The sequence below is a fragment of the Nanorana parkeri genome, unplaced genomic scaffold (genome assembly GCF_000935625.1).
Source record: "Nanorana parkeri isolate BGI_ZX_2015 unplaced genomic scaffold, ASM93562v1 scaffold1434, whole genome shotgun sequence".
Taxonomy (NCBI): Eukaryota; Metazoa; Chordata; class Amphibia; order Anura; family Dicroglossidae; genus Nanorana; species Nanorana parkeri.
The window spans coordinates 385,874-413,498 of NW_017307702.1; the positions used below are offsets into that span (position 1 = coordinate 385,874).

At 39.1% G+C, this 27,625-nt stretch overlaps 1 protein-coding gene across 1 annotated transcript; it reads right to left on the reverse strand.

The window, feature by feature from the left end:
• LOC108798235 (zinc finger and BTB domain-containing protein 16) lies at positions 1-27,217 on the reverse strand (the record flags this gene model as incomplete). Its single annotated transcript, XM_018569967.1, has 4 exons — positions 1-474; positions 1,241-1,408; positions 7,831-8,001; positions 27,131-27,217. Coding segments are annotated over 4 exons (656 nt in total), but the record flags the coding sequence as incomplete, so codon positions are not given.
• Positions 27,218-27,625: the final 408 nt, after the last annotated feature.

Sequence of the window (27,625 nt, forward strand, 5' to 3'; positions counted from 1 at the left end):
AAATTAAACTGGAATAGATTAATGCCATTTGTAAGATCATTTAATCTTTGCAGGGTGCTCCCAAACAAACCCAAAAGAGCTTGCGTTCTATTAGGCAATATGATCAGAATCCCAAATGATTCCACGAGAAAGCCAACAATGGTGGATGTGTTTGATTTCTTTGCTTTTTAAGTGGGTTATTAACATGTCTGTATTGCTCAGCCTTCCCCATATTACTTTCCCCACAAACATATGAATTTATTTTCTACACATAACACAAATACAAGTAGGTCTTTTCAATTCTCCAGTCAGCAGGGATGTCCTCTGGTTTGTGACTCTTCATGTGCTTCTGCATGGCAGATAGGCTGGGACAGTATTCGAGGCAGATGGTACATTGATAAGGTGAGGCTCCGTTGTGGGTCCGGAGATGTTTTATCATGGCGGAATAATCTCGAGAGCGCTGGTGGCACAACTTGCACTCAAAAGGTTTCTCGCCTGGGAAAAACGAAAGATGGTAAAAAAACAACGTGAATTGTGGTGAATTTCTGCAACCTTTTGAACCATGCAGTTTACTCTTTGCCAGCCTGGTCATGCAGCATGAACTAGGGTTTGGTAACTTATAATGCTTTTCTACAACTAGTAGTTATTTAGACCAGATTATTCAATCATAAGACGTTTTTAACCAAAACCAGCAGTGGTAGGTGTAGTTTAAAATAGCCAGTTGTGTTTTTCCTGCAGGGTTCAAGAACAGAACTTACGGCAAGTAAAAGTGGATGGCTAAAGAAGAAAAAATATAAGTGATCCATATTGTAATGTCTGAGGCAGCAGGGCCAACTTCATAGTTTAAGACTTTATAGAAAAAAAAAAAAAGGATTATACTTCTTCTTAGGACTTTTGTTACAAGACCTGTTTTACAGACATATCCATCTTCTGCAGATATTATAAAGGTTCTCCTCCTCCCTGAGGATTGAGACTTCTACTACACTTGGGGAAGCAAAAGTCTATCAGCGTAAGAAAGCATTTTGTTCAGCAGGTAGAGCTTTCAAATAGGGTGTCTGAGACATATCATTTACTGGAAGAGTTAGCCTGCATCAACCCAGTCTTGAGTAGGCTGACCCTTTAAGCAAGTATAGATCATTTTAATCTTTATGTCTTAGATTAATTACAGCACCAGTTAATTCTTGACATGGTTTCCCCTCAACAACTGCCATAAAGAAACCCATACTGTCCTTAAGACACAGAACACCTATATTAAATTTACCTGTATGAACTCTGTAATGCGTTTCCAGTTGGTGCTTGAGACTGAACTTCTTCCCACAGCCATTACACTCATAAGGCTTCTCCCCTGTATGGATACGCTTGTGGCCCTTGAGAGTACTTTCATCCCGGAAACAGCTTCCGCAGAACTCACACTCATATGGATGGTCACCTGAAAATATAAGTCCATTCATTAAATTTCTGTGGTTTTATAACTGAAACGCCAAATTGATTGCAAAGGAAAAAAACTTTGACATACGGAAATATTGTGCCTGTGGCTGATAAACCTTCTAATGTTATATATCATATCTGTGTCCAAGGTGAGATAGAACACCATGAATTTATTTTAAACAGCCAAATTCTCTAAATTTATGTGTGCAGGATTCATCACTTCATCAGGATGATATGATGTCACACAGGTGTACAATGATATCATGGGCTTTGTGTGATCTCTGCCAAAAAAATTACAAGGAATATTCAATCATATTTTCACAATCATGACATCACCCACTGTACAGATGAAAGTGTAAAACGTACCTATACCAAAAAGTATTATATATTGCAGTTCACTACTCAGATATGGTGGCTGCATTAGTTTTCTTTTTCACCTGGTAATCCTGCGCATAACACACTTCCTATCTCTGCATCGATACGTTCACTTCACCACTGTATCTATAGAAGAGGCCATGGTTGTAACACTAGGCTGGACATGTCTGCCTTTGGTCATCTCCATTACACAGAAAGAAAAAAAAAAGTAAAGGATTGTCCTCTGCTACGAATAGAGTTCATGGGAAGTGACAAGGATTCTGCATTTTTGCCAAGATCAACAGGTATTTCTGCAAAGATTCTTAGCCTTAAGAAAAGAGAAACTAGAGAAACTGCATCACATTTAAGGACTGGCAAGCCTTTGTACATTACACTTTAGTTCCTCGGATTCAAAACCCTAATCGTCATCAGCTATAGATACAAATTTTCTAGCATATTTTACATTAGTTTTGTTTAATGAACATGTATCTACACATAGCTGAGCTTAAGTTAGATTCATTCAAAGAAGGTTTCAAGTGAAACAAACTCTTACAGATTAACATAGCTGTTTAGGGAACTAAAACTCAACCAAACACACATATTAATATCAGTCTATATGTACTGGAAACATCCTTTCCAGCAGTCAGCCAAGTCTAGTGACAGAAAATATAATAAAGAGGGTGACAGACCCGTGGCTCCTTATTTATGTCAGAAGGCAGAGCAAGGACAATAAAACCAGATTGATCACCGCAGCCCCAGCTCATGAATATTTAAAATATTACTGATTCCACTTGTCACTGTAATTGCAATTTTCTGCGGGCTGCGGATCGGAGGCCCTTGCGTTTACGGCGGGGGAACAGGGGCGCCTGTATTTTTTCCTCGGCCAGCCTGCCAAGCGTGTAATGTTCTCGTTGCTTCATACATTTTCTCCGACTCCCAGAGACTTTAAGTCATCCACAATGACCTACGTTTTTTCATTATCCTGGTGTCAGGCCGCGGCTGTGCCTCTGCATAAATTGTCCTCCTGGTTACATGTGCTCTATCTACTTGTATTCTTTTATTACACTCCTTATTTCCAACTGCAAAACTATAAACACTTGATTACAAAAAAAAAAAGTGGGTGTGGAAAACACTTGCCAGCCATGAATATGCCAAAGGGTTACGCACTGCTGCAAAATATTAAATTGAGCTCCTTATCTATTTAATAAGTTTAATTCTTAATGGACTCCCAATACATAATTGAGCGTAAGCAATTCATAAATCGGCCTCTTGTGAGGAAGCAAGAGTTAGACACGTGTTTAGTCTGTGTATGAGCTGCTGCAAGCAGAGGGACACCCAATAGACGGATTCAAGTAATCTGCTTGAAGTAGTTAATGTTGTATTTTATCAAATTAAATAAAATTACATGCAGTAACTGCAAGTCACAATTGTGTTCATGGCGAGGAGAGTGAATGCATTTGTGGAGGTGCATTCAATTTGTATTACACATGGACACAGTAGTAAATTATTATTAGTAGGCGAAGGACGTTTCATTCACTTTAACACAAACTGGCCTTGATTCAACAAGCTGAGATAACACTTAAAGTGGACCTAAAGTCAGAAACTTGCAGAAGGACCAGAAATGCAAAAGAGAGCCAGCTAATCAATACCTCTACCACTTACATGCCCAGTCCTTTAGCCAAGGACATGTCAGACCCAAAGCCATTATGCCTGCTTCTGTAAAATTCTAGGTCCTGTTTAAGGACGTAGATGAACCAGTTTGTGTATTTATCAGCTTGTTTTAGCTATGGTTCTAAAAATACAATATTTCCAGCGTTGGGATCATAAACAAAAAAAAAAATGCAGCTCACGGTCAAGGGAAAAGCTTGGGTAACAAAAGTAATTCAAGATATTACAAATAGGATGAAAGCCAGACAAGTCATGAATTGCTAAAATGGCTCCTCCCATTAATATCTCCTTGCTTTCTTGGAGCCTGTCAGAAGTTTCCTCTCCACTCTCACGTGGATGTAACATGTGAAGGCCCAGACTTATAGTTGCCATTGACCATTGTCTCTATATATTCTTATATATGGCATACACTAGACTACATGGCCATTTTCGAAGAGAAGACTCTTGTTGTGTTGCAGTAAGCTCCAAAACCAAAGGACAAAGACCTCAATTTATTTTGGAAATCACAAACAAAATGTTACCACAAAAATTAACAAACCTAATTAAAAAAAAACTATTATAGGTTTGCTGCAGTGACTCAAACTGTACACAATGTAAAGTGCCATTGTTTATTATACAAGTGCATGTTGCTATATGTAAATTGTGGAAAGTCACTAAATGGGGATGGTGCTATATACACAGGGTTGTCATCCTGATCCTGCCATCACCATTTTGTCAATAAATGTACAGTAATGAATTATGCATTAAATCAGAACTTATAACCTGGGCAGTTAAGGGTCAATTACTTACTAAATATTGAAGAAATGATAAGGATGACAGCTCTGGGGCTTTCTATTTTAACTAATGACAGAAAGAACAGTCACTGTCCTTTGGCCCTCGCAGAGTTTAAAAAAACATCCCCCTAGATATACCCTAATTGAACATATTAGCAGTAGTTTACTTTTTTAGCAGAACAAATTAACTGGAAATCTGTGCAGACAGAAATGTGGATGGCTCCATTGCAGACCTCCTAAAAATGCTATTTGCCCGTTTGCTGGCTGCTTCAAGCTTTTAAACTTTATGAGTTACTGACATGGAAAAAGCACACAGATCATGATTTTAGAGTAATGTCAAAACTCCTGATCTGCATACTTGTTCCAGGTCAGCGTCTCAGCACTACTGAAGGTACTGGATCAATATGACAACTAGGGAACAAGTGTTTGCTGCAGCAGAGGTCAGCAATATCATCCACTATATTTTTCTCACAGTATAGTTGTTTTTTTTTTAAACACAATTTTATCATTTTGTTCATGTGGGACTGGTGCTATGGCAGAAAAAGACCATCACCTGTTGCCCTATCACCCTTTTTGACCAGCTAATATGATAGTATATGAAGAGTGCCACTAAATCAATGCCAGGAGGCTGACAGTGGCTTTGCTATCAAACACAGCTGCCGATGCTAAGCACACAGACTGGGCACGCATGCTGAAGACACCTCCTGCATTATTAATGAAAGCACGCGCCACTCTGCAGCACAAGACTAGAAAGGGGGATCAATAGTCTACCTATTACACTTCCTACCCTCCTTACCAGAGAAACATGTCAGGCTATGGCCAGTGGTGACTTCTGCAAAAGTTGCATAAGTGTTTTCACATATACCTTTTTCTGTCACTGACACATCTAGCTATACATGTTCTCAATTGTTCTGACAGGAGTTGCTGTTCTGTTTCCTGTTAGCATGACATGTCTGCGGGTAAAGTAACACCTGTAATCATTAGAGAATAGCAATCCTGTCTGTCGGCAGGACCCTTAAATGTGGGCTGGCTCTGTGGGATTTTTGTTGTTGTCTGTGTCACCAATGGGGAAATTTCTCTTCACTTTCAGTCCTGCCGACACCAGGACAAGAAATGAGGTGCCCGAGTATCCTCTAGAACAGGGCTTCTTAAAGTGTGGGTCGCGCAAGTGAATGGGGGGGGGGTGTCGCAATCTGAATCCCCGGCCAGGGCCACCATCAGGGGGGTACAGACAGCACTTGTGTGAGGGGCTCAGGTGGCGGTGGAACCCTGAGCTCCAAGCAAGATTTTTTAATTATCATTTAATATGTGCAGTGTAATTGTTAAGGTCGTGGGACCCCCTTGTGCACTTGGTACCTTTCTGAGCACGTACACGCAGGCAGGTTTTTTTTCAGGGGCGGAGCTTTTTTGACCCAGCAGAAGCGGAGCACAGCTGCTGGAGGTAAAGATAAGGGGTGGGACAGGGGGGGGAGAGGAGGAGAGAGCCACCATATGACGCTGGTTGGAAAGAGGGGAGAGAGACACAGTCCGATGCTGGGTGTCGTGTAAAAATTTCCTTGGCCAAAAAGGGTCACGAGTGGAAAAAGTTTAAGAAGGCCTGCTCTAGAACATATAACTGAGGCATGAACACATGTAATATGGGAAGGGGTGAATGAATGAAGTGTGCCGCAATAATTTTGGTTTTGATGGGCATTTCCATGGATGACATTTCTCATTGTTTTGTGGTTCTCTGTCAAATGTCGCAGTAATAGGACAATATCTTACTGAACTGATGGACTGTATTTAAATAGATGGTTGTATTACCACTAAAATGGCTCTTCTGTAAGCTTTTGACTTGTAAAGCATTTCTTGTCCAAGAGGCTTTTAATGTATGTATAGCCAAAACATGTTTCTTTTTTACTCTCACAAATTCTCTCATTTACCACTGCTTCTCCCAGGCAAGTATTAAAGGGATATTTCCCTAATATAAGAGCAACAGCTTTAATTTTATTGCTTAATAACTTACAAACAAGTGTTTAAATAAGTATTCACTGCTGACTAGCACCTAGATTCAGTTACACTGGCCTCGTGGAACAATATTCCAAAGTGCATGCATGCTATAGTGCAACACTTACAGATCTTTATGACCTGTCACTGAGATCATAGTACTTCCCATGACTATGGCTTCATCTGCTTTCTCCCCAGGAGGATAGCGCCATCTTTGTTTAGGCATCATCCAGGGTCAGCATTTACTTCCTAGACTGAGATGCTGGCTCTGAGATGGCCCAATTATATAGCCCGATTATAGAAGCCTTACTCCTGTGCAGTTCTTGGTTGTGATGCTATGCTATGAAACTCATAGCAGCTGATCAGGTGAATAAGTCAATTTACTAATCTCCAAATAACCCCCAAAGATACAAAAACACAATGAAATCTCTCTTTTCTCATGTTTTTTTTGCAGATTTGACTCCATCAATCTTCTGACTCCCTGCTGTTTTAGGATTATGACCCTTGTAATCTTATCAGTTGCTATAAGCAACAAAGGTTCCACCAATTTTAAAAAATGTGATTTTTCAAAAAAAAAAGATTACTCTTGATTTTCCTTTTAATCAGTTATTGCTTTTGCCAAGATTACTTGCTATTATCCACTGTATGTCCTACTTCACCAAGTATAGCTATTTGTCATCTAAAGATTTCGTTCAAAAGAATACCAAGACCTTGTACACCAAAAGGTTAAGATGATTTTGGATGGAATTGTAAGTCTTGGAAACCTGAAATACAGTTTGATCCAGTTCTAATAGGACTTTTACAGCCATCTAAAAGTCTATATCTAAAATTACCATACTTTGACAATACTTGACATATGACAGGTACTTGTTACATGGCTGATTCAAGTTATAATTTTTATCTGCCATTACACAATAAAAAAGGCTGCCTGTAGTATTATTCAATATTTCAAAATAGAATTTTTTTTATATCAGCAAACAATGTAGTTCAATTTGGATTTTAAAACCTTAATACACATGCTGAATTTTTGATACAAGATATATTGTATTACTTATTATAAGTGTATACATTGTTGTAGCCTGCTGTCAGCCATTTAATACCAAAGAAGGGCTCTATAGGATTAAGTAATGGTTTACAGTGGGATTAAAAAGAGAAAGTCTGCTGTGCATAGGTAAACATTTCCCCTTTAAAAAATAAATCTATCTATGGCAGAGATTTCTGTAGCAGAGATTAATCGCTGTTACAAATTTCTAATGCAAGTGATTACCAGCGATTTGTGGCCAATTTAAATCACTAGAGTCTCTGGCAATTTGTCGCTCCAAAGCGATTGCCACTGCTCTAAGCTGAATTGGTGCAACAGCATTGGGTTAGTGTACTCTGCGACAAATTGCTCTCCTTCAGCAACTTGCAGCTAAGCCTATAGAGGTGAATGAAGAATGATTGTTGCTGGAGATAGTCGTGAAATGCTGCTAAAATGCAAATCATTGTTAGCAATTAATGCCACTGACACCCATCTACAAAATGTAAACAATTCTTTTAGGGATACAGGACTATACATACTCTGGAGGAGCCCTAGAGCTGATACACTATCAAAAGGAAACCATACAGTGCTGTCCGTGGCACTGTAGACATTTTTCCTTACCTGTGTGTGAGCGGAGATGGCGTTTAAGAGCAGTATGGCTGGGAAAAGTCCTGTTGCACTCACTGCAGATGTAGCTTCTCACTCCTGCATGTACTTCCATGTGCTGCTGGAGTGCGGTCTGAGTCTGAAAACGCTTCCCACAGAGGAGACAGAACACAGCCATATCAGAGCCTGAAATAAAAAAGATATAGAGTGAGATCATTTACTGACCCTGCACCTTCCTGAATAGTATTATCCATGGATGCAAACAACCAAAAAAAGACATTATGTGCTTTATTGCCTTGGATACAAATAATGTTAGATGTAATGTTACAATCACTAAAAAAAAAAAACAAAAAAAAAAAAAACTGTGAACAACTTAACTGTAACTTCATATCTAGTGCTTTTATCACACTGTATGGCAATACTTGATAACATAAAAATATTTGTATTATAACTGGAGTGAGAGAAGTCTGAGATTTTGAACATGATTCACCTCTTTCCTCATCATTCAGTTATGTACAAATGTCAAATTATATAAAATAGTTTTTAAACCCCTTCTTCTGTCTGTGTTTCTAAATTTGCTTTTTTCAAATATTAAATCCGAGTGACAAATTGTATCCCACACCAAGTCATCACAACAGGTGATATTGTAAGAATGAGAATAAAGCACGCATATGACTATATATTTATTAAAAAGCAAAGGAGAGTTCTTTTTGAGAAAGTTGGCTTTGTGAGCATCACATATTTGTCTTACAGCTGCTCCTGATCCTGCCATCAGAGTGATGTCAGTGAGTGCAAACTCAGCAGTGTGCGTGTGTGATTTTGCTGCCCTTCACAATACTGTATGTTTGTGTGTAACAATGCATGGTATAGGTGCATTGGCATTGATTCTGAATGGCACCGCAATGCAAATATACAGTGTAAAGAAATGCATCTGCCTTTCAGCACACCAAAATATACTGATGGTGCATGATGGGGTGCTGTGCCAGCCAAAATAAGTGAAGCTATATTCTTTCATGTGTTGATGCTTATTAAAGGACTCTTAAAAGTGAAATTAGGCCAGTGGCCTTCATTTAATTTTAATACATGCTTAGGAGGAAAGGAATAGCACTTTAATGTACAGGCCTTCAAGTACTTTGTCCAACATGCTTACTACATACAGTAACATCAATATAAACACAATAGAAGACTGCAAATTTAAAAATGGGAAAAAAACTGCACTTTAACTCATTAACAGCTTATGCATTAGCTACAGTTTACTCAAAGTTATTTATGTCTTGAAAAAATAGCAATGCCAATTGCATTTGTGTATATATTTTGGTTAGCACCACACATGAATACAAAAACACATTATGAAAACATTGATTTTTCAAGCAGTGACATTTGAAATTCAGATAAAAAGAAAGCCTCATTAAATGAAAATAAAAGCAAAACAATGAAAAAATGATAGTATAAAGAAGTAAATCCAGGGCCTAGCTAAGCTGAAAAGTATTTATCAAAAGCACAATACACACAGAACATTAAAATTATTTAAATAGCCAACCAAGGGCAACAAACACTTCTTAGAAGCTTGACAAAGACTATTAGTAGTTTAAGGAATGTCCATACAAGAAAATCCAACTTGCTTAAAATTCATAAGATTTCATGTTAAAATGGGATTAAAAAAATGGAGATAAACAAAAGCATCAGTAACACATAAAAGTCATTACAAAATCCTGTAACTGGCCAGTATATTGCATGTTACTATATCGAATTATTGCATGTTACTGCAAAGCACAAACCTCAGCATGTTGCTCGGTCATTCACTTGAATGACATCCAAACAACCACCCGTTAAAAAGACTCGTCACCAAAATTTCAGGCAAAAGCACAGAAAAATCAAGTATTTTAAATGCTTACAACACTTTTGTTGGCTTGCAATGTGCCTCTGAACTTGTTAAGGAAGTCACAGTCCAGAAAATGTCACACTTTCTCAACTGTCACAGACTCTGTGGCCTTTATGCACATCATAGCACTATTCTGGGAGTGTCCAACTACTGTCTGCGCTGCTCCAGCTTCTTCACCCCCCTACCTACACAACCTTTAATGCATCTATCAGAGAAGCAGCAAAGAGCAAAAGGGAAGACTATATAGAGTGTCAATTGAATGATGGCTCTAAGCCCTCTAGGACTCCTGACATCACTTGCTAGACGGTGGTGGACTGCAGCAGTCTCGTGACATTTGGGAGGCTTGTACAGCTCCAAGCTCGCTTCCGTGATACTCTACAATCGAGTATATTTTATTAATTTGTACTGAGATTGTAGTCCATCACGGGATTGAGCTTGGAGCGGTGGCTACTTTACAACACACACAAGGACCATGGGGGAACAAAAGTAGCCACCCTCCAGAAGGAAGGACAGTGTCTGGCACCAATTTTGTTTTATTTTTTCGATACGAGAAAAAAAAATAACTACTGGTGCTCTCAGAAATTCATAGCTCTCCTGTGTCTTGTGTTATTTCAAAGAGTCCAATTAGCCATCTTCGTTCTCATCTTGAATTACAAAAAATTCCCCCCAAAGTGGTGGAGATGAGGTTGAGGGAATCTTCAGTTTAGCAAAAGACAACTGGGTAGGGCAGTCACCATCTCTTGCCATTTCAGTCCAGAAACAGAGGCATGCATGTTTGGCAGATCAACAGGTATCTTCTGTACTTGCAGTAACCAGAACGCATGGTGGCTTGAATGTAGAAGACTACAGGAACCGTGTCTAGGGTAAAACACTTATCTTAAAAAATAAATGTCGGGGAAAAAGAGATTGCTTTGCACCAACCTTATTATTCTCCTTGGAATTTTATCTCCATCTGAACCAGAAACTTAATCGTCCCTGTTATGCTAAAAGTATAAATGTACTATTTGATGCAATTAATTGCTGCTCCCAAATGACTTAAGAGATTTTAAAAAAATGATCAGAAGGGGGTGTATGTTGACAATTAATGTTCGTCCTGGACTATTCACAGAGAAATTACTAAGAATTGCCGCTTTGTAGAATTAGCTATTCAGCGGGTGTCCCCCCACTCTCTCTCTCTGAAGCTCTCAAAAAAAAAAACCACACAAAAATTTGCATTCTATAAATTAAAATAAACACACACAGACACAAGGCTTATTCAGGGAACTGACGTCTTAATGGCTTTTTCTCTCTTTTAGAAGAAGATTACAAATTAAGCAGCAGTTAAATACATTTTACAGAAGATGCAATAGGGTGGCCTGTTATTCATTTCCACGGTAACCAAAATAGTGTCTGTGCAAGAGGCCTGTACTGTACTGGGAACAATGGGGCCACACGGCCACAAGGACAAATACTGACAAGAGAGAATCTTAGTCTAAAAAGAAACAGCAGCTGCTATTTGTGAAACAAACCAGTGATGTAAAAGCTCGGTCCAGTTAAAAGAACTTAGAATTGGTTGCTCCTAATACAAGAAGACAGAGTACAACGTGTGGCAAGCCATGGCAACCAATTCGAAATCACTTCTCTGACATGACCTTGATAAATATAAAGTATTCTTGGCTAGGATGAGCTACAAAGCTTTGTACTCCATAAAATAAACCTGGCCAAATTGTAAATCACACAAGGGGTACAGACAATTGGTGCAGTCTACTGGTCAGAATAATAAAGCTTTTAGAAAGAAACCAGCATCTCCAAGAGCTTCCTGAAGCAATCCTGTACCATTACTGACCTTTTAGAAATGCGTGTTGCCCGGATGTTTCTGGCTACAATGCTTTGAATCACTGATCTGGAACACGTATCTGTAACAAAACATCTGGATACTTGTTCTGAGTCAGTGACTCCTAGCCCTAAAGCCACTGGATCAGCATGACAACCAGGCCACTAACATTTGCAGAAAGAGATCAGCAACGATTCTTTGAAAAAGGTCAAAAATCAAATTGTGTTTTGATATACTCAATAAATAGCCAAGCCATAGGTAAAAAATGTGTGGACATCACTTTCCCTGATCTATGGAAAGGGTTTGATGCATGCTGAAGGCACCAAATAGAAAGCTCATATTTAGCTTCTTTCATAATCCGATAGGCTGAGACTTCACTCCCAGCACTCTCTTATAAAGGACTGCAGCTTTTGTCAGAGACTTCTTCAGAAGTGCAAAGACCGAAGAAGTCTCTGAAACACGTCAGCCATGCTGTGATGTGATTATGTATGTTTTTATACGATTTTACATTTCAAATAAAGTAGTTTTAAGCTCTGTTCGTTTTCTCCACATTTAATCATGATTGTATAGAGTTTGGTTCCCCTCAGACACTGTGCTGGATCCTTGCTCAGGAGAAAGAAAGAAGATTGCACCAAGGAAGACCTGAGATTGCAGATAAAAACCTGAGCTCTACCTGTGTCAATGGGGAAATGTCAAGTTTTTTGCATGTGACAGAAGAGAATTGGCAGTGGTTGACATTATACAACCCGCTGAGATCTGGCAGCCAGGAGGCTTATCCACAAACTCTTCTAACCTGCAGTAATCTTGGTCCAACATACCCGGTGAGTGTGAACGTTTATAGGGTTGTAAGGTGGCTTACAGCACAGCATTGTGACTAGAGTGATTTATATCTGTGTGGCCTACAAATTGAGTTTCAAGCTGCAGCTAAGGAAAACAGAAGTTTTGCCATGCCATGTTTTGCATTGAAACTGACAAACAAAAACCAACCTGTTCTTCTAGGGTCAAACAGAAACCGCTTGGTTTATGGCTTATACATTTACCGGGTCTTAAAATAAGGAACATGCATTAGGTATACAAGTACAGCACTCAAACCCCAGAGACTCAAGCTATATTTGTAGCACTGCTGGATCTGGACCTTTCTAACTCTTCATTTAGTGCTCCGGTGATGTAACTCCTAGGGTGCGTGCAATGCCAACCACAAGCTTTAGACCTGTACAAAAGGGGCTAAAACTATACTTTGCACACTCTAGTTGAGCAGTGTCATGCTTTATGAAAGTGTGTGGGTAGAGCATTACGTATGTATAAAGCAGGTAAAAACAGCACAAAAACACAATACCTTTCTCCAGTTGCAAAGGCTTATTTGCATACTTTTTTTGAACACTCCTAAGCGACACTAAACTCAAGACTTAAATCTTAAAAACACATTAAAGTACCTCAACTATTAACAAGAATGTAGCTTTGTTTGTGCATCAGCTGTAGATCCTCAAATGGTTTCTGAATTGGTGCAGACACTGTCCTTCCTTCTGGAGGGTGGCTACTTTTGTTCCCCCATGGTCCATGTGTGTGTTGTAAAGTAGCCACCTCTCCAAGCTTGCTCCCGTGATGGACTACAATCTCAATACAAATTGGTAAACTAAACATGAGATTGTAGTCCATCATGGAAGTGAGCTTGGAGCAGTGACTACTTTACAACACACACAGGGACCGTGGAGAACAAAAGTAGCCACCCTCCAGAAGAAAGGACAGGATTAGCAAGTATTCAGAGATGATTGGAGGATCTACAGCTGAATGATACACAAATAAACTAAAGTTTGGTTAATAGTTAGGGTACTTGAAAGCATTTTTAAGACTTAACTTCTGAGTTTAGTGTCACTTTAAGTCACTTGATGCTTCACATTTTCATTAAAAAAAGCACTTCTACTTTCTAAAGATGCCAGATAACAATACATATGCAGATTGATAATTTCATATAAAGCTTTCCTGATCAGCATGTTTATTCCAGGCCAGTTTCTTAAAATACTGAATATAGAGACAGCCAGACAACTAACAAAATACTGAATTTAGAGACAGCCAGACAACTAACATTTTTCAGAGGAAAGTCAGCAATGGAAGCCTCTGTATACTCTTAGGCTCTCTCACCCTGTGAGTGGGCTATTCCCTTACAGGTTCAGTATGTAAATGGCATTACTCAAAAATCCTTTTCTAAAGAGTCATTTGAAAAACTTCTGCAGTGTACAAAAGCGTTGGCTTTAAGGTTCAGCTCCAACTGAAACACTTTCAGTTTTGGATAGAGTTGGGAAAGGTTTGAACATTCGTTAGGTTTGTTTATGTCATGTCCATTATGAGGAGATTTTCCCTCACTTCTTATCCCAATAATACATTAGTATTAAGGTGCAATACTGTATGGGGAAGTTATGACAAACCAAATGGTACACAACAAGCAGTAAAAAGAAAAAATAATAATGTTTTTTTACTTCTAATACTTTCCCCACTGTAAAAAGTGTGAATGGACATTTTCATAAGTGAAGGAACCATCTGGCATTCTGTATGCCATTAACAAAATTACTATTCTTAAAACATAATTACCATTCTTAAATATTTTAGAGTTTTAAGGAAAGGTGAAAACACCATAAATTAGGGCACATTAGATTTAAACATTAAACTGGGCTATGAGTGGGCCACTGTCCACTTTTGGGGCACCTGGAAATTGGATAGTTATTTTGGCCAATAAAATGGGAAAGATTGCATCATATAACCCCTGCTATGGCCCTGCAAAACCTGGAAGTTTGGACTGGCTTCCGAGTCTCCAGGATCAGTCAGCTTTCATAATGTACTTGGCAAACACAGAGAGTTGATCTTTTATGTGCATGGGCTAACTGTCCCATAGACATTAGATAAGTCCACGGATCTTGCCATTGTGAATAGATATGGTTACGATCAGATGTCTATGGGTCATCGCAGAACATCCCTGAATGGTTGTCCTCCAGCAACAAGTAGTCGACAGGCTAGACAACCTTGGCTACATGCTATTGTTTTGCCTGGACTGTCTGCAGCTGACTCCTCCTCTCTTCTCTATTGCACTAAACAAGAGTACTTGTGCTACTGTTTAGGGGAGAGATATCAAGATGACATCATGAGAGTTGGATGGTGTGTGCATATGTAACTGTTCACCAATATCGGAGACCAGCTTAACTCTGCAAAACTGGTGACGTTGTACAGGACTGAGGTCTGTTTATTTCAGAGAGTCTTGTTCTGAAGAGTAAAATATATTGGCTGGTCAAGGGGATAAATGAACATAAAAGGTTCATACTGCAATTGATGTCACAGATACACACATTCAAACCTGTTCATATTTTTTTTCAGCCATGTGATACAAATCAGAATGCTAAGCAAAATAAACACAGAAAATAAATACAATTTTTCTTTATCAGAACCTCAGCATACACTAATCCGAATACAGGCAAAACGATCAAATCTACAATTGAACTCTACCAGGTATCTCAAGGGTTATAAAGAAAAAAGTACTTTGGTTTATTTGTGGGTCCAATTTCTTTTGTCGCACCAAGCGATATAACCGAGACGTGTGAGCCAGCGAAGAGTGTGTGGCGTGAAGTCAGAGCGGGTAATTAGTAAACATGGCGTTTCTCTGCTAGCTCATTGGCATGCGAGCCGGACGGAGGGAGGCTCGTTTAAAATGCAGCCTGACGGAGGTTTGAGGGCTGCAAACCATTTGTTAGCTCCTATTGAAGAGGCTTCGGGGCCAGTGGCAATTAAACTGGAATTAGTGTTTGGAATGAGATACAGCAGATTCATACAGAGGAAGGGAGAGGGGACGGGTGGAAGTGTTAAGGGAGACAGGCTGACTTCTGCAGAGTACCTTGTCTTTTCAAATCTTTTTTCACTACACATCCTCCCTCCCTGTCCGTGTTTACTGGACAAGGAAAAAAAAAAAAAAAAACCTGATGTGCTCAAGACAGCCTGCCAATATATTGAAGAGAATTATAAAAAAACCTATTCCAGCAAAGTTTACATAGAAAAGACGTGTCACTGCTGTAAAAATCATAACAAATTGTGGTTCCAGGCTATGGCAAATTGTTAACTAACTTAAACATGAATTGCAGTTGTCCCTATGGCCTATGCATCTGCAACTATGGTGGTAAAATAGGTACACTACAACTATTTACAGTCTAGTGGGAGAACCGCAATGATGTGCAACCTGGCTTCAATGCAGTCTAAACGTGGCCATACACTTTAGAACCCTCTCAAGACTTTTGTCTTGCGAGGGTTGTAAAGTAATTTAAAAAACGTACGATCTGCCCATCTTGGACAGGCAGATCGTACTTGCAATCATTGCAAGCCCGATGACTGCAAACGGGCAGTGTGCGCGTGCGCACACCGGCACGTTCGGCAGTTGTCGAACAAGCAGGCCACTAACTCGCCGAGAATCGCATGATTCCCAGCGGGTTTTCCAGCCTGCTTGTTCGACGGAAGACGTGCAACCGTACAGTAGAAAAGGTCGCACGCCTTCCATACACGTCGCCTTCCCGCGATTCTCGTACGATAATCGTACAGTGTATGGGCACCTTCAGGGTACTACTTCACAAGATCGACAGCACATAAACAGGTCTAGCTTAGGCTAGAAAATAGTGTCACAAGTGCAGTTGTGCGGCATGGCCTATTCACTGAGAGAATGACACAGAGATCAAGAAAGAAAACAATGCTTGGAATGTATAATTAACAATAGCAGATTTGACAAAGTAAAACATAACAAAAAGTGAAAAATACATAAGAAAAAACAAAAACTAAACCGGAGAAAGCAAAAGAAACAAAAAACAAAACGCAAAGCAAAAGCCTATAAAATGGAGCAAGAAAGAACTGAGAGGTATGAGACATTGAGAAAACACCAGAAATGCTTGACAAAAAAAAGGGGTGAGGTAAGCGGCGATATAAAAGGCGATAAAAAGAGGAAAAAAACAGAGCCAGGAGAATGGTTTGAAATGTAAGAAGGTTCACTCAGGGAAAACATTTTATTAATGCTACTTTCAAGAGTCACAAGCATGGCATAGCATTTTGGTCCCCTAAAGGTAGCCTGGTGCTGTGAGACTTTATAGAGCTTAAATAAAACCCAATACCCATGGAATCACATCCCATATTGCTCTGTGTTTGTGTTCATCACCACATGAATCCTAGGAATTTATGGCAGATAAAAGGTAAGGGAAACAATGCTGACAACTAAAGTGTTGCTATGAAATGAACTGTAATTGTAAGTACAGGAAACAGGTTTATCAGATTTCAGACAGCCTTAAAGTGACATTAAACCCTCAGATTGTTTAACATAAAACAATATTATAATGTGTGCCTTACTGTAATCCATGGTTGTTTCCCTTCTCTTTGCTGCTCTTCCTTTTAAATCTGTATCTGTTCTCATGCTCTGCAGAACTTCTGTTTTGCAGCAGACTGCCTTGCCTCTGGAATGGATACATGGTGTCTGTGTGTAGGTTCACAACCTGAGCCAGAACTACAGGAAGAGGCACTCAGCTGCAAAGGGAAGTTCTCCCCAAGCATGAGAAGAGATACGTATTTAAAAGGAAGAGCAGCAAAGAGAAGGGAAACAACCATGGATTACAGTAAGGCACACATTACAGAATTGGTTTATGTTAAAAAATCTGAGGGTTTAATGTCACTTTAAGGATGGTACAAACAGAAGCCAGAATTCTTAGAAGGACCCTTTCAGGACAAAAGTATGAGAGCTGGCAATGCTGGCTGCTAGGGCTGTCATCCTTCATTACTTTGCGAGTCACTGATCAAGACTTAACACCGTGCATTTTGTGTATGGCTGAAATTTAGAAGATGCAGGCTTTGGAGTTGTCATCTGTATCCAACCTTTACTACTTTATAAGTCAACAAGTGCGATATAAAATACACAACAGGCGGCACGCCTGCATCTTCTAAATTCCATAAAGTGGAGCGGTAATCAACCTAAAGCTTTGTTAACAGTTATAGGGATGGAAACATGGGAAGAAATAAAAGGCCCTCAGAGTCAAGGCATAGGTGTGTGGTCACATGTCTGTTGAAGCTAGAATCAGCCAATTGGAGCTTTGATTTCCTCTATAGCAGAACTCACATGACCTAGTGCCCGAGCCTTTAGACATGTGGGCAACACTTATTGAAACCTAAAACAGCATTTTCACCAGGACAGAAACATTTCAGCCGGTTCTCTTTTTCTCTACATTTTAGCAAGACACCTTTACATAGCCCTTTGTTAATATTTAAGTTTGGTTATATTTAACATATTAAAGCAAAAGGAAGGAAGGACAATGTCAGCCCCAATTCAGAGATGATTTGAGGATCTACAGCTGAATGATACACACATAAGATACATTTGTGTTATTATTTCAGGTGTTGGAATGCATTTTTAAGATTGAGTTAAGTGTTACTTTAACAGGTCTCTTGTCAAAATGATAGAAATGGCTAACTTTGACACACACATAGCTTTAACTGGCATACACTGCTAACTCAGAGACCTACATTTACTGCAACTGGTAACCAAGTAAATCTTATACTTGAAAAAGCTTGTCAGGTAAGCAATGTCTGTATATTCAAATGTTAGCCTAATGCATTTGTTTATATGGTCACGCATATAAGGAAGTTTATGCATCATGACAACTGCTATAGTCATGTGAATATTGTTTAACAAGATTGCAAGGTGTTTAAAAAGTACAATACATAAGCATTTTCAATATAACATACACGTCATATCAATAACACTGTTAGACTTGCCATGATATCCAGCTTAATTCATTCTTTGGACTGAATGGTATACCATTTGTATTCCTACCACTAAGACTCTATGGTTTGGAATATGCATATGTGTATTACAACAGAGTGGTGAGGATGGTTGTTGTGATGATAAAAGATAAATCAACGGGTAACACTATGAAAGAGGAAATGAGCAATCCCTCTAAACCTGAAAAAATTAGGTAAGATATTTCTCAAGCTGTAGATCGGTGCTAGACTGGATTTAATTTATTCCAGAGACCATCTGGCCAGCGTGAGCACAAAGACCTGTCCCTTGTGAATGAGAGGCCATATTTGTCACACCCCTTCACACTGACCCCTCTGTCCCTAGTCTTTTCAAGCAGGGACAAGCCAAGGTTCATTCTTTTTCCCCTGGCCATTGTCTGCATTCGCAATAGGTCCCAAAGAGAGGGGCCGCCACTAACAAACATACTAGGGACGTCCCCATGGACGGCTGAATGATGCCAGCAACAGAAAGACGTTAAAGCCTTTGACATTAGAGGAGCTGCCAGCCTACTGTAACACACACATATTAACCCTTTCCCCTGCTCTAAGGGGTTAATGGGCCAAAACATTAATAAAAAAATGGCATGTCTAATAGGAACAAAAAAAAAAAAAAAAAGGGATCATCAAGCATCAATTCTATTACTTATTGAACTGTGGAAGTGTGTTGTGTAACACATACTACAGTTATTGAAACAAAGCAATAACACTATTTAATACATTATTCATATGTAGTGCATTAAAACTTAAACATTATCCCCAATGACTTATCTTGGTAGAAGAAGCTACATTTGTGTGATACCATTTATTTCTCCTCCACTGCCTACATCTAAACCAACTACATAAGATAACAGTAAACGTATAACAAAACAATTACTATCAAAATTGCTAAAATGTTATATTGAACAGTAACCTGTACTCCGTCCATTGATAATGTGCCACTGGACAACCACCTTCCTTTCCCCAGGAAATTGGGACAATAGGCTTGCCCCTTTTCCAAACCCTAATGCTGTGCTCAATATCTGTATGGCATATCACCAGGCCCATGGATTTCCATGTGGATAACCTTCTTAGACCTATAGAAATGCCAGGAGGATGTTGGTATTTGCACTGTATCTTTGAGAAGTCTAGCACTATATGATGTCTTCTAAGCAATTATAGCCTTAATATAGATTTTATGCACATAGTACAGATGTACTTCAAAGATCTGATAGCCTTAGTAACTTAAGTAGCAACACACAGTGCTGCGATTTACTCACCCTTCCAAAAAATTGTACAGAAAAAAACCTCATACTCTGATCATCTATAATTTGCTACAGATGTTACTGTTGAATCCTAAAAGCAAGACAAAAGAAATGCCTAATATGCACATAAATTGGGAAAAACAGGAACTACCCTTGAGCTGTCATCAACTGGTCACACAGGGCTTCTAAAAGCCAAGCACTGATGCACCCATCCGGGTTTGCTTATACACAGCAAAAGCCCATAATTTTGCAGGTTAGCCCTCAACTCAATTATATACAGTACAAAGACACTTCCTCAAAATGTAGTTTAATACATTATATATATATACATATATAGATCTCTCTCTCTCTCTCTCTCTCTCTCTCTATATAATATATACATATATAGATCTCTCTCTCTCTCTCTCTCTCTCTCTCTCTATGCTGGAAGACCCATTCACCTTTAGCGGTGAAACAGCCCCAAAGCATAATGTTTCCACCTCCTTGCTTGACTGTAGGGATGGTGTTCTTAGGGTCATAGTCAGCATTTTTCTTCCTGCAAACACGGACAGTCGAGTTAATGCCAAAGAGCTCAATTTTGGTTTATGTGACTGGATCACTTTCTCCCAATCCTTCTCTGAATCATTTAGATGTTCATTGGAAAACTTCAGACGGGCCTGTACATGTGCCTTCTTGAGGAGGGGGACCCTGCGGGCGCTGCAGGATCTCAATCCATGGAGGTGTGTTATGTTACCAATAGTTTGTTTGGCGACTGTGGTCCCAACTGCCTTGAGATCATTAACATGCTCCTCCCGTGTAGTTCTGGGCTGATCCCTCACTTTGCTCATTATCATCCTTAACCCAGGAGTTGAAATCCTACATGGAGCACCAGAGCGAGGGCGACTGATCGTTATTTTGTATTCCTTCCATTTGCGAATAATCGATCCAACATTGGTTTCCTTCTCGCCAAGCTTCTTGCGATAGTCTTGTAGCCCATTCCAGCCTTGTGCAGGTCTACAATCTTGTCCCAACGCCCTTTGACAGCTCTCTGGTCTTGCCCATGGTGGTGAGGTTTAAATGGAAGAAAGATTCTGTGGACAGGTGTCTTTTATATAAATAAAGGAGTTGTCATTAGGAGCACCTTCTTAAATTGACTGGACTAATCTGTGTACCACATTGCCAGTCTGTGGGAGCCAGAATTATTGTTGATTGGTAGGGGATCAAATACTTATTTTACTCACTGAACTGCAACTCAATTTATAACATTTGTATCATGTGCTTTTTTCTGGGATTTTTGGTTGATATTCTGTCTCTATCATTTAAAATACACATATGATAAAAAATTATAGACCTTTCATTTCTTTGTAAGTGGGCAAACTTACAAAATCTGCAGGGGATCAAATAATTATTTTCCTCACTGTACGTACACACACACACACACACACGCGCGCTGCCAAAGGATTTGTACTTCTGTCCCATCCACTACAGAGAATTGTACAGCATTGACAGCATAACTAGCCAGGTAAACTTTGCCTGTGATTGGACAACCAGTAGACTAATGAAGTCGTTGTCAGCACATGTGAAAGTAGCAACTCTGGCTCCTCATGCTGCCCCTCCATTTTCAGGTCTGAGTGTTGCTGTACAGGGGATTACAAGAGGCTAGTGCCATGTAAAACATACATATTTACAGTAGTTGCTTTAAAATAAATTTCATGATTTTGTTGAAGAATACTCTTTATCCTTCTGGATTTTAGCTTTAAAAGGATATTGACTAGAGCTGCTACTAATGAATATTGTCATAATCGATTAGTTGGCCGATTATTTTTTTTATTAATCGGATAAAAACAATAAATACCATCCTTAATTAAAGATAACAAACACAAATTGAATGTCACAAGTTAACTTCAGAACAAAACTGCATGCACAATTTTTTTCCAATCACACTTCACTGGAACGCTCGGCTTTGCGGTACCGTGCGCTCCAATGCAGGCGATCACACTGTGGGTGGCATGCGCGTTTGGGGTGCCATTGAAATGGATGGCACTGCAATGCACCTTCCGCAGCAGAATTTGTCAGGTTGAAACTGATAATTACTTTTTTCCCACCTTTATTTATTTTTAATAATTGTATTGTAAGCACATGGCGCTTGAATAGCTTCAGCCAGAATGAATGTTCTAAACATTTATATCAACCCTTGATACTGATGAATGCGTTTGCTGCACTAGCCAAACACTCTTCTGGGGAAGGAGATGCAAATTAAGTATTTCAGCCAGATTGTGGAAACGGAGGGAAAATGGGATATCCCCTTCTGTTCCCTCTCGTCTCCCTTGTCTTCTGAGAAAAAAAAGTAAGTGTGGGATAAAAAGAAAGGGAGGGGAGGCTTTGTGTCTGCATAAAGATCAGACCCTCTATGTACAAAGAAGTAGGGCTTAGGTCAAAGCACAAGATGACCCTGTGACTGGACAAAGCATACTATCACTCCCAAGGCTGTCCCATAACTCAACACAAAAAGATTGCCAATAACAAAAACAAATAGTCCTCCAATATATATATATATATATATATATGTTGCATGTTGTGTATAGATGTAGTTAAACACACAAGCTAGTTAGATGGATGTGAACAGGTATAAAAAAATGAACTTAGACAAAGGTGAGTAATGTATGCAGCAAGACATTCCATCACTGCAATAAATTACAGTCAGACAACAATGCAAGTCACAATGGCTATTATAGTGTCTAGGTAAAAAAGGGTTAAATGAAGTTGAACTGAAAGGAGAAAGAAATGCTGAATTTTTCAGCTATGACTACAGCTGTGCAACGCTTTCAATGGTAAAGGGGTTAATGAAATTGACCACAATGGCACAGTATAGGGAAAAACTCCTCTGGCCTTATAACCATAATGCTTTTGTGGACAAGAGTTGAAAGGTCAGATCTGCATTACTGCTAATCCCCAACCAATGGTGTTGTCATGGGAAAAACGTAGTTGGGATTGTGGTGGGGGATTACAAAGGGAAGTAAAGAAAACGGAACATGTTATATTTATAATAACAACTCCGGCAACCCTAGTGTGGTCTTTACTTGATCCATCTAGTAATTAGACATGTGCGAATCGAAATTCGTACGAATTTTCCTGAAATAAAAAAAAAAAACTACCACATCGACTCCAATATTAACAAAGGTATTTTTGCTTTTTAACTTCATCATAACGAATGTTCGTACAGTTACGAAAATGTGCCGAAACGAAAATTCGTACGAATCCGAATTGAGTTTCTGACACGAATTCCGAAATACCGGATATTCCGAAACGTAACTAATTTTTTGATGGCGCACAAGTCTACTTGTAATTAGTGGGCTCTTATTGACCACATAGGGAAAGAAAATTAATCATTTTTTTTTACACTAACATGTGTGCTTGTATTTCTGCTCTGACAAAGAGGAATAATGGAGGACTGGCCAAAATTCCCCATCCCAGTGGACAAACTGGCGTGCTAGAAAAGATGCTCCCTTTGGTTCTTGGCGTTCGTGATCAGGCTGCTGCCACTGTTATTGCACCATTTTGCAAGAGCTGCTGTCAGGAAACCGCACACTTGTTTTACAGCTTACATACAACCCGACATTACGCCTTCATCGTACTGTGTATTATATGTACTAGGTTCAGTGAGGATGAGCAGCATGCTTGGAAAAACTCATGATGGGCCCATCTCCATCCTACCAATCAAAACAATCGTCAAATGTTTTCTATTCCTAGCTATTTTAAACACCTAAAGTAAACCTTTTGTAAAAGAAACATAGGGACTACCGTTGTAAAAGAAACGTAGGGACTACCGTTGCAAACAACCTTCTGAAAATGCTAGTTGCCTGGCTATTATGTAGATTAAAGACAGATCAAAAAGGGGAAGTTTAAAAAAAATAGTCACCACTTTTTTTGGTTTCTGCACACTGAGCTGTGCACTGGCAGCTTAGTGTACAGGCATGGTGGAAATCCTTGCCGAGACAAAGCCATTGCCGTGCGCATGCACATTTTGCAATCGCCCAATCAAGTGGCTGAACCCAAAACCCAGAATACGACATGGAAGCACCTGTAAGGAAAGAGAACACAGATGTTGCAGCACTGGAGGGGATCGCTTTGGCAGGTAGGTCTGCCATAATGTGCTGATATGCTGTGTATACTAGCACATTATGGCTAAAAGCTTCCGGGACCCCTATTTTTTTTATATGGAGAGGCAAAACACCCTGATCTACATGCTTTTTTTGAATACTGTATTAAAAGTAATAAATCCAAAGATTTAGCATGACAACGGGTCAACTATCATCTGCAGAATTGGGTATCAACTAGGGATGCACAGATACTTCGAGTACCAGTGCAGATACTTGGCATTTTCATGACAACTACCAGGGTTGCAGCAGTTGCAGCTGGGACCTGGCTCTGGCACTCCACCACTGTCCTGAAATCATTAGTCTATTATTATAGAAAAACTTTCACATGACAATAAACATAAATGTATCAGTACTCATAAGTACTCGGCAAGTACCAGTAATCGTACTCGCAAAACTTGTCTGTGCATCCCTTTATTTATATTTATAAAAAGAAAATCATACATTAAAACAGAGATGTACAAATCCCAGGAGCTCCGTGTGCCCCTTACAAATGACAGCTGCCTCCTAATGTTTGCATTTTTCTCTAGTCTAGTCTTGGAGCTCAAAAGTATCGGTACATGTGCTCGTACCTGTACCGAGTACTGTACTTGGTATCTGTGCAACCCTAGTATCAACAGAAATCAATGATGATGCACCTGTCACTTCCCAATTAAAAAACAAAACAAAACCATTAATTGGTTGCTATAGGCAACACAAGACTTTTTCCTCTTGCTTTTTTAATAAGTCAGCCCCAATGATTAATGTTTGATTTATTAAGTATTTTGTCTTATTATGACAATTTCATCTGCCTACTTTGGCATGTCTAACTAATGCCCTACATTTAACCACAGGCTCCTATCAAAACCACATGCTTCTAAAATGAGATACTTGTACATCAAGGTCACGAGTAGGGGACGTTACAGACAGAAGATTCTGGCCTGAAAATGAATTCACTAAATTCGAGACAAAAAAAGACAGACCTTTGTACACATAAGAAAAGCACAGTGTTTGGAAGCAACATTAAATCTGTTAACGTGCCTTTCCTCCAGAACAAATACAATTATGGTGTATTTGTATAAAAAAAAAAAAAGAAAAAAAAAAGTGTGAGTGGTTTTATATGTATATCATCTCTAAAAATGGGTGAACAATTCAGCAAATCACTACAAACATTCCAGCCCTTTATCTCTCAAGTGAAAAAAAAAAAGGACTAAAATAAGCAAGGGTCATGGTCCATCATTCGTGTGTCAGAAAGTATTGATATTTCCGTTTCACATGAGGATCAGTGGTCATTATTTCTGTCACCATTCATGCGCTAAACAGAACGCAGGACAGACGCATGACTAAACACCAACTCTAAACAACTGTCACTCGTGCTCCTTAAGTTGCATAACATTGCTCATTTTTCAGCAAACCGTGATCAGTTCAAGCTCCTTTGGCTGCTACAAATAAAAGTAAACATTTACTTTTTTTTGATGTTTTGATAATAAACATTCCCTTTCCCACCTTCTTCTGAAGGTTTAATTATCTTTTTATAAAGTGTAACTATGGGAAAAATAAAAACTGCATTATGCAGTCAGTAACTGCCATAGACTAAACGGATTTTGAGTCCCCCATAACAGTTTTATTACCTGTTGATCCTGCCAGTAGATTAATTATGTCTTCACTTGCATTAATGGGGTGACAACTCAGCTCATTCTGCAGTTAAATCGTGCAGCAGTGTTGACACCCTGTAGACAGGGTGGTCTTACAACGACATGGAGTTTAAAGTAAGCAACAAATAAATCAAAGCCTAACACACTTGTTTTTTAATGTTTAAACCCTATGAATAAAATCTGACAGTTGCAAGCATCTCTACAGTGCTAAGCCTGACCTGTTATAAAAAAAAATCTAATGGCAGGATCAACAGGTAATAAAGCAATGGAGGGGGGGGATAAGAGTGTTGGGGCTCATTCACACCAAAGCATCGTGATATTGCATACTACCCTGCATTTAGCCCATGCTGATTTAGAACACTTAGATACGTAGTTGGGATATTATGCAGTTTACTAGTCATTTTGCTAATCTAATATTTGCAATCATGCAGTAGCTGCGCCCGCTTAATTACATGCAGATATATTTATGTAATAGCAGTTTAAGAATGAACTCCTAACTGGTGTCCTCCACCCCATTACACCATGGATTATTCTGGGATGCAGTGTTACAGCCCCCAATTCTTTCTGATCTGAGACTTGACATGTGATACCAAAAAAAACTCCTGGAAAGTTGTCTTAAACTGCAAGAGCTCTGTATGCTGCATGCTATCAATACTGCCACCTGGTGTATTAGAAGCATAAATACCAGTTGGACTGGTAGGAAATGAGAATACTAAATCTTTTAAAGTTTACTCTCAATTATGTAAACTTTTGCCCATGAACACTTTGCATGATATATATTTTCAGGCTTTTAATTGTCACTGTATTAAAGTTTATGTAACCACATTGTTTCATTATTATGATTTATATGACCTTGACAATAAATAAAACATATTGATAGCATTAATATTTTTTATAATTATTATCCTCATCAATAATAATAACCGTAATAAAAACAACAGCAAAAATAATATCCTAACCCAGTTCACTAAATCAATGATAGACACAGTGCTTCTTTTTAAGCAATGTGATAGAATTTCTTTCCAAGTCTTTCTTTCTCTTCAACTTCTTTGCAATAGAACATGGCAAGGAAACAGGTATGATATGTTAGTTATGGCCAGCTATCCCAGCTATTATTCAGGACCAAAAGGTGAGAAATTAATGTTTTCTTTTACTATGAACCTGCCATCTGATGCAAGTATCACATGCCTCAGGGCAGGCACACTGCTTGGTTATCCACCAGATAAGAGGTCATCCTTCCTGGAATCTGTAGAGGCAACTATTTAACTGACCAGCAACAGGGCAACCCTGGACCACAGCTGTAGCTCCATACTAAAACTACAGTTTGTCCTTCCAGAGTGATGACTCCCAAAGTGTGCAGATTACAAAACAAGTATAAAAATCAGGTTAAAGGTTAGACATAACATACACAAGAATGTTCTTCTGTTCTTACAATTGTGGCATTACTATCCTTAGATCTCAGTTATGGTGAACTAAACCCATCTCCCAATTTTTGCCCAAGTGTCTCAGGAAAAATAATGGTAGCTCTAAATAAATCTGGACGTGGTCTACACAGCAAGTCAGAGTTGGCTTTAGTGTTTTCAAGCACCCATCACTGCATCATCAGGCTCAACAAACTCTGGTCTCAGATCTAAAATGTATCCTATTGAAATGCCAAGCCTGCTTTGTAGCCCCACTTTAGTCCTGTATTGTACAGCACTTATATATTAGATATTATGTGAGTTTACTGTGTTTGCAACTACTTAAGTGAAGATAAAAAGGTGTCCTGCCATGCAGTCCATAAATTGTAATAAAAAGTTACTAACCATTGTGCGTCCGCCGGTGAGCATCATATGCATCTTCCTTCGAGAACTGTGCTCCACACTGCTCGCACACAAATGCTTTGGCTCCAGCTGATAAAAGGAAAAAATATATTAGTTAGTGAACATCCACAGAACGAATACACAAACAGCTTGGTCATCAGTCAAGGGTTTTAACACAAACCCCGTCATTAAGATCGGTCTATAAGTCAAGACATCAAAAACCTGAGTAGGCCTCATTATAAAAGTAGAGCCAAGTAAAAGTGGTTTGTAGCTTACAATAACTATGTGTTATTTTTCAGTGTCCAAGTAAAAAAAAAAAAAAAAAGTGTACCAGCTTGCTAGTGGAAGCTCAGTATTTAACCTACCCCTCCAAATATATCACATCCAAGCCCAAAGCACAAAACACGCCAATTCTGCATGCATGGGGTCCAATCTGCACGCATAGGGCTCTATCAAACCTTAAAAATAGCTGCAATAAACTGACCTAACTTACAGTAC